This window comes from Sander lucioperca, chromosome 7 (assembly GCF_008315115.2).
Source record: "Sander lucioperca isolate FBNREF2018 chromosome 7, SLUC_FBN_1.2, whole genome shotgun sequence".
NCBI lineage: Eukaryota > Metazoa > Chordata > Actinopteri > Perciformes > Percidae > Sander > Sander lucioperca.
In genome coordinates, this window is record NC_050179.1 from 4,349,995 (window position 1) to 4,358,137 (window position 8,143).

At 37.0% G+C, this 8,143-nt stretch overlaps 1 protein-coding gene and 1 long non-coding RNA gene across 2 annotated transcripts; both read left to right on the forward strand.

The window, feature by feature from the left end:
- Positions 1-485: 485 nt before the first annotated feature.
- Positions 486-1,829, forward strand: LOC118495501 (N-lysine methyltransferase KMT5A-A-like). The gene is made up of 2 exons (XM_036003593.1): positions 486-961; positions 1,570-1,829. The coding sequence occupies exons 1-2, from the start codon at positions 903-905 to the stop codon at positions 1,793-1,795; spliced, it is 285 nt and encodes a 94-aa protein (XP_035859486.1). The 5' UTR covers positions 486-902; the 3' UTR covers positions 1,796-1,829.
- A 2,137-nt stretch (positions 1,830-3,966) lies between these two features.
- LOC118495502 lies at positions 3,967-6,100 on the forward strand. The gene is made up of 2 exons (XR_004897944.1): positions 3,967-4,114; positions 5,431-6,100. It is a non-coding gene; the product is annotated as an uncharacterized LOC118495502 (long non-coding RNA).
- The last annotated feature ends 2,043 nt before the right edge of the window (positions 6,101-8,143 follow it).

Below are 8,143 nucleotides of genomic sequence, written 5' to 3' on the forward strand. Positions count from 1 at the left end.
CAGATGTGGGGACAAGTCTGGTAAGTATAACAATAATATATAATAGTATAATAATAACTTGATGGCATGCAGATGGGAAAAAAATAAGCCAAATGGTTAAGAAATTCATAATCATTACAAAGTAATGACTTTTGGTCTTTTTCTGGGACTTTTCCTTTGGTCAAAGCAATTTAGATGTGAAACTGAGCACTCATATTACAGTAAGTCTGTTTGAAGAGCTTTTATCATCACTTTAAAGTGTTCTTTCCGCTTGAAATAATTTTGCTGCAAGGCATGCAGTGTGGAGGCAAAAAACAATGGCACTTTTACCATTAGAACTTGGCAAGCAATATTAGTATGGAGGTAAATCCATAGGCTTTAAAGGTTCTGTACTCAACATTCGGAAAATCAATATAGCAGCAAACATATTTGCTATGTAATAATATAGTGGAGTAATGACATTCAGAGCAGAGAATGAAGACACACTCCCTGTGTGTGTGTGTGTGTGTGTGTGTGTGTGTGTGTCTGTGTGTGTCTGTGTGTATGTGTGTGCATATGTGGTTTATGGAGACATTTCGTGTGAATACACGCCACACTATGGGGACATCTTGTATTAACAGGACAGGGTCAGAGTCCTCATAATTCAGACAATGTAGAAGTGTTTCTATAGGCATAGAAAGCTAGAATTCAAAATTTCAGCAAATTTCAGCAAAAGTCTCCATAGTTCACATATATCTGAATTTGTGTATAAGCTGTGTATCGACACAGCGCCCCTGTAGGTTGGTCTTGGTATTGCACCCCCTCATTAATAATTCACACAATGTGTAAAATTCACAGCTTTTGATTGGTTGTCAGCAGACGGTCCCCATAATAATGTGTTTTATCAGAAAAGATGTGTATTCTACAATTACCAATACAATATCATGCTGAGCCAACACATTGTCACCTGCACCTGCATGTGTGAAGAGTGGAGATGCAAGAGGTAAGAACACACTGCTACATTTCTTCTCCAGCAACTTAGCAAACTTTATGTTGATGTTGGTCGCTAGTTTAAAGTGTTATTTTTTACCTGCAATTGATAACTAACACTATATTAGTTTAGCTAACGCTAACACTAGCTAATGCTAATGCTAATGCTAACGCTAGCTTAGTTTGGGCAGTTTTTATCTCGGGTAAATGTTTCTAGTTGGAAAGTTTGTGTTTAACACAAAACTATAATCTTAAACTAACAGCCTGGGCAAGGATTTCATATGAGTTTTCAGCCAGCATTACTGTCTTTCAGAGGCTGTAGTGGGCCCAATATTTAATGTAGCATGAAGATAGTGCTATCATATGAAACTAGCTAGACAACCTAATGCATTCATTGGTGCATTAGGTAACTATGGTATGTGAATTGTCATACTTAATTCGTAGCATCTTTTGCAAGTTTAATTTTTCTCAGAAAAACTAACTCTGCTATTTTATACAAACTCAATTTCAGTAGTTGTAGTAGTAGTTATTGTTGTGGTGGTGATTTATTTATTCATTCAGCATAGTGTGCTTCTGTCATTCTACTTTTACATTTTGTCATCCTTATCTTTTGCCTTTCAGTGTTGATGCAGCAAAAGAGGATGACTCCTTAGGGAGACTTGTCAATGACGACAATATAGAACCAAACAGCAGAATGAGGACAATCACTGTTGAAGGACAGCCTCATTTCCGTTTGTTTGCTGTCAAGGACATCAGGCCAGGGGAAGAGATCACCTACAATTATGGAGACTCTAACCGGCCATGGAGATCAAAGGTACAGAAAGAAATTTGTTACAGAGATGATTAGATAGTTTGAGTGCAAATCACTCTCTCTGCAAACTAGTTGGATTGTGAACTCTTTGCTATCATTACCACACAGGTGTTGATGACTTATTTGTGCATTTCAGCTTGACCTACACTTCATTTTCATTTAATGAAATTGAAGTTTGACTCCTGTCTGTCATGCAGTGCACTCAATGTAATGGCCCAGACCCATGAATGGGTGCTGTTTTTCCTCCACCAAATTACAAAATTTTTTTGTTGACAGGCACTTCTAATATGTAAACAAACACAAACCAAATTTCGGAAATCATTAATCCAACATTCCTTTTAACATTAGTGTTAAATTAATTGGTTTGTTTGTGGCGATTTAAATGAGCCAACTCTGTGTTAGAGCAGTCTAAACACTATTACACAGCAACATTGGATCAAGCTTCTCCACTTTATCGCTAGTAATGGGAAATGAGAATGACAAAATATTCACTTTGACCAGTGTCAGTCTGTCACTTTCTCCAATGTATAGAACAAGGGGAGCAGTGGGTGAAGATATACAGGTGTGACTGATGTTAGGGGATTGTAGTGATGTAGTAATGTTTCAGAGTGAAGAAAACATTTCCTGACTGGCTTTCCTAACCATTAAAGAGCTCCAAGAGCGAGACACTTCCACTGCCACTTCTATTTCTGTCAGTCATTTGACTGAGGCAGATGGTCACCATGCAGCTCAAATATGTTAAACAGGTGACTTAATGTCCATGGCATGTTGTTATGGTCAACAGATTTTTTTTCAGTTGTAAAACATTTTTGACAGTATATTGGAGGGTACAGATACACTCCTCAATATGTCTAAAGTGGTCATTTATAGACACTCTGAGGACAGTGTATTTAGATACTGTGAGTACGTAGTAAGATTGAAAATGGATTTTCAGGGCTAAATGTTGTACATACACAGTCTTCAGTGTGTATGTACTGGTCAGGTGTATACACTGTAAGGACTGTGTATGGATACTGTTAAGTTTTGCATTGGTGTGTATGTAAAGATTTATTTTTACACTCACTATCATATTTACACTACATTACCATCTCATTTATATCATTATCTTTACCTTAGTGCGTAATTGTATTGTTAGCTTTCAAGATATCAGTAATTTCACTAATTTGTTGTCCATTAATTTGTCCAACAATGTCACGATGCTGCACTGACTTAATTTCTCCTATATAGATAATTGTGTTGTTACCTCGCTTAATCAACAAGCACAGTCTTGTTATGTTTGGTTATTTAATGATATTTTTTTCGTTTGTCTACACAAGATTTCAAGTGAGACCGAGGAACAAGCAGCCGTGGCATCTAAGAGCCTCAAAGATGTTAAACAGGTGATTTAATTTCTAATCAATGTTGATGTTGACCTCAGGTCTTTTCAGTAACAAAACAGTTTTTTACACTCAGTATCATGCTTTCCCTACATTATCATCTTATCAATATAATACATCATTTTCTTAGTACACAATTTTATTATTAGGTCAAGATATCACTACCTATGGTCATTGGTTCAACAATGGATGCCACTGTGCTGTACAGAATGTATGTAAATGATTGTACAAATATTTATCTAAACATACTGTATTATCTTACTTATCTTACACCTGTATAGATAATTAAGTTGTTACATCACTACAGTATATATCAAAAAGCATAATCTTTTTCTGCATTACTGGTTATTTAATGTTCCCTATTTTCTACGCAAGATTTCAACTAGGACAGAGGATCACCATGCCACCGTGATATCTGACAGCCTCAAAGATGTTGAACAGGTGACTGCATTTTGAATGTTGATATTGACATTATATCTTGTCAGTAGCAAAGCAGTTTTTACAGTAATGATATTTCACGGTTTCGATACACAGTCCTCAGCTTACATGTATTGTTCAGGTTTATACTCTATGAGAACTGTGTATGGATACTGTTAAGTGTTTTTTTATTGATGTGTATGTCAAGATGATTTTTTCCCCTTACTGTCATCATTTCACTACATTATCATCATTGTTAGCTTTTAGGATATCAGAAACAATAGTAATTTTTTCAACACTGGATGTCACTGTGCTGTACTGACTAAATTTCTGTGAATGGCTGTACAACTATTCATGTGACCATACTGTATACCAGAGGACTTATCTTACTCCTGTATAGAAAATGAAGTTGTTACCTCACTCCATATCAACAAGCATAATCTTATTGTGCCTTACTGGTTAATTAATGATAATTTCCCCCTTTTTTCTACACAAGATTTCAACAGAGGCAGAGGGTCACCATGCGGTCTTGGCATCCGACAGCCTCAAAGATGTTGAAAAGGTGACTTAATCTCTATTTAATGTTGATATTGACATCATATCTTTTCAGTTGCAAAGCAGTTTTTACTAGATGTTGACATTTGAGGGAGGGGTATGGATACACAGTCCTCATTGTACATGTACTGGTCAGTTGTAGACACTTTGAGGACAGTGTATTTGGACATTATCCCTCCATAGTAAGATTATTGGAAAATGTGACTCCGTATATATGCTGTTAGGTATTTAGTATTATTAGTAGTATCAGCATTTCTCTATAATATTAGAGCCACAAAAATTTAAGTGGAAAAAAATCACTTAAATTCTGTGTTTAAATCAAAACTTTTAAAAAACCCAGGCTACTTTGTATCATCCCTGTGTGGATGTGGTGTATCAGATTTAATTGACAGTGACATTGTATAATAATATGTAATTACAAGAGAAAGGAGTTAGGTATTGCAATAGAAACTAAACTGATTGCTTCTTATGTTTTTAGCCATAATACAAAATAAAACTGAATTAACAATTTGTGTAAAAACACTTTTTAATTTCATTATTGTATGTGTTCATATACAGTAAATGAGACAGGAATGTAGTGTAATAATGATAGTGAGTGTAAAAATTAATCTTTGCATACACACCAATACAAAACTTAACAGTATCCATACACAGTCCTCACAGTGTATACACCTGACCAGTACATACACACTAAGGACTGTTTATGTATACCATTTAGCCCTGAAAATCCATTTCTAAATAATCTTACCATAAATAGATTCTGTGAACCACTTGAAATTGTTATGCATCTAATATTACAAGGATATACTAAAGGTGAGAAACCAAGTTTCAAAGGAACCAAATCCTATTTCCAATAAAACACTTAACAGTATCCATACACAGTCCTCACAGTGTATACACCTGACCAGTACAAACACACTAAGGACTGTTTCTGTATACACAGTACTCAGAATATCTTTAACCTTTTCACAAAAATATAAAACTCAAGAATATTTTTTTAAACTTACCTGATGAATGTTGTCTGAGCAATATTCAGGTATTACAAGTGTGATATCTGGACAGAACAGGACAGGGGACTTGACTGGAGAATCTCTCTCGCCAAATAGCTTCATATACATAAGGACTGTGTATGGATACTGTTAAATGGGTGATAGAATGCAAAACTGATTTTACCTTGTCATAGCTGAAAAATTTGTGCATGGCTAGTTTACAACACTTTGAAGTTGTCGATTTACTAGGTGACAACATTTCTGTGCATAGGTGTTAACTCTAGGCATGTGGATTTCCACTGACTTGACCGAATGTGTTTTATCACTTTTGTAGTTTCTCCTGGAAATTGCCCGGAGAGACAGGATCAAAGAAGGCAACAGAAAAGGCAGTGGTCCCCAAAAGAGGATGCAGCTATAATGAGACCTTTTAAAAAGCACATTGCCAAGGGAAAACTGGCCACAAGAATTGAATGCCAGCAGTGCAAGAACGCTGAACATCCTGATCTTGATAGGCGGTCACTTCAAAACATCACATACTTTGTTAGAAATCGGGGCAAAGCTCTGCAAAAGAAAACCAGCCAATAAAGTGTTATGTTGCTGTTATGATGCAATTATGTTGTAGTTCTTTGTTGTTCTTAAAAAAGGGCTAGTTTCCGCTGATGCCTCAGTTTTTTTGTAAACTGCTGTCTGTATTAAAATGGCACCTTTTTCACTGACTGATGTAATTTGTCTGTTTGTATAAGCTGTCTTTTACAAGGTCATACTGGATGTAGATTACCAGTCATATCACACAAATAGCATTGTATTTCAAGAGACCACTGCACTTTAAAGTGGTCCTCCTACTGCATCAGAGATGTCATTGCTGCATGTGTACCATATTAAATACCAGGTGTATTTGCAATGACTTTGAAGGTTAATCACTCATGCCCTCAAAGGGGCAAAAGACATAAATCAGACAATAAAAGTGGTTGCACACATTGACCTATCTATATCTATTTATGTATCTATAACAATATAAATATAAAAAGACAGAGAGTCTCTTATTTAGAGAGTTATATTGTCTGTTAAAATCTGTCCTCATATGTTAGGTGTGTCCTTTTAATGCACATTGCCTTCACTTAAGTGTATGTGTTTGGACATGTTCCATTTAATCATGATTGACCCTTTAATGCACTTCAGTGACAGTTTTGTGTGTTGTATAGCTACTGTCCTCACAAATTGGGTTAGTCCTTATAATTTTGATTTGTGTCAGGGGCGGGGCTTATGCACCTAATTAACTACTGTCCTCAGAATTAGGCATGTTGTCAGGTTGTTACATTTTCAGTTGTGTTGTGTGTATTCAATATTTGAAGTGGAATTTGTGTTGTATCAATCAATCAATCAAACTTTATTTATATAGCACTTTACAGCAACCAGCAGGTATCCAAAGTGCTTAACATCGAAACCAAGAATAAAAACACATATCATACAATATAAAGAAAGAACATGTAAAATCAGAAATAGTTACAGAGAAACAGAAGAATGAAATCGTCACACCACTGCTACGTATTAAAAGCCTGACTAAACAGATGCGTTTTAAGTTTGGACCTAAAAAGAGCTACATCTGTAATAGTGCGGATATCAGGGGGTAACTTGTTCCAGAGTCTCGGAGCAGCAACTGCAAAAGCCTGGTCACCCCACCGTTTATATCTAGCCCTTGGCACTTCTAAAAGTCGCTGGTTTGAAGACCGCAATGACCGGTTGTGCTCCCGCAAAGTTAAAATTTCGGACAAATACTCCGGGGCCAGACCATTTAAGGCCTTGAAAGCAAACAATAAAATCTTAAAATCGATTCTAAAACGCACAGGGAGCCAATGAAGGGTGTAGAGAACAGGAGTGATATGTGCACGTCTAGATGTGTTTGTTAAAAAGCGAGCAGCTGCATTTTGCACAAGTTGAAGACGTGCGATGGAGGTCTGATTCAGACCAACGTAAAGAGCATTACAATAATCCTACCTAGAACTAATAAAGGCATGAATTGCTTTTTCTAGATCGTGCCTGTTGAGGAAAGGCTTAACTTAAGCCAGGAGACGAAGCTGGAAAAAGCTCATTCTAACAACATCACTGATCTGCTTGTCAAATTTCATGCTGCAATCAAAAGTAACCCCCAAATTTTTGACAGCTGACCTAGTGTAGGATGCTAGAGCTCCCAAACTCAAAGCTGGACCATTTTGCGTGCCTGAAGTACTGAAAATAATACACTCCGTTTTATCTTCATTCAAATTAAGAAAGTTTTCTGAAAGCCACAGCTTAATATCAGTGATGCACCTAAGCAGGGAGTTTAGTGCGACACTGTCATTTGCTTTAATAGGCAAATAGATTTGCAAATCATCTGCGTAACAATGAAATGACAGTTTATGCTTTCCTATAATAGCCCCTAAAGGCAGCATATATAAAGAGAACAGAATGGGGCCAAGAATTGAGTCCTGGGGAACCCCACAAGAGAGAGGAGCAGCTGACGAGAAGAGGTCACCAATCATGATAGAAAAGCTCCTATTAGCCAAATAGGAGCTAAACCATTCAAGTGCCGTGCCTCTGATGCCTACACAATGCTCAAGGCGAGAGAGGAGGACTGCATGGTCCACAGTGTCAAAAGCCGCTGTGAGGTCCAAGAGCACTAAAACAGTAGGATTCCCGGCATCTACAGACAAGGCAATGTCATTATGTACTCTCAACAGTGCAGTGGCTTAAAACAGATTTTTTGATATTAACCAGATCTTTTTGAAGCAAGTGGAAAGGGGAGCCCCTCTAATGTAGCAAAAAACTTGTTTGGGCAGCAGTGTCCCTTCAGTAAAAAGGGACACACATACAACCCGTGTGTGTGTGTGTGTGTGTGTGTGTGTGTAATCCAAGCTTCTCTGTACTTTGTTTTGAAAGCCAGTCCTGTGCATGTCGGCGTGACAAAATGTCAGTATTTCACAAATTGGGGAAAGTTCTGTGAGAGCCCCACAAAGCTGGAAGTAAGGCAGTGTCACTTATTGTTCTATCTAACAAATACTTTAATTAAA

Excerpts from the sequence above, each read along its gene's own strand:
- LOC118495501 (XM_036003593.1), top strand. The coding sequence starts at position 903 with ATGCTGAGCCAACACATTGTCACCTGCACCTGCATGTGTGAAGAGTGG. Across the intron at positions 962-1,569 it reads GAAGAGTGGAGATGCAAGAG|TGTTGATGCAGCAAAAGAGG; the intron begins GTAAGAACACAC and ends TTTGCCTTTCAG.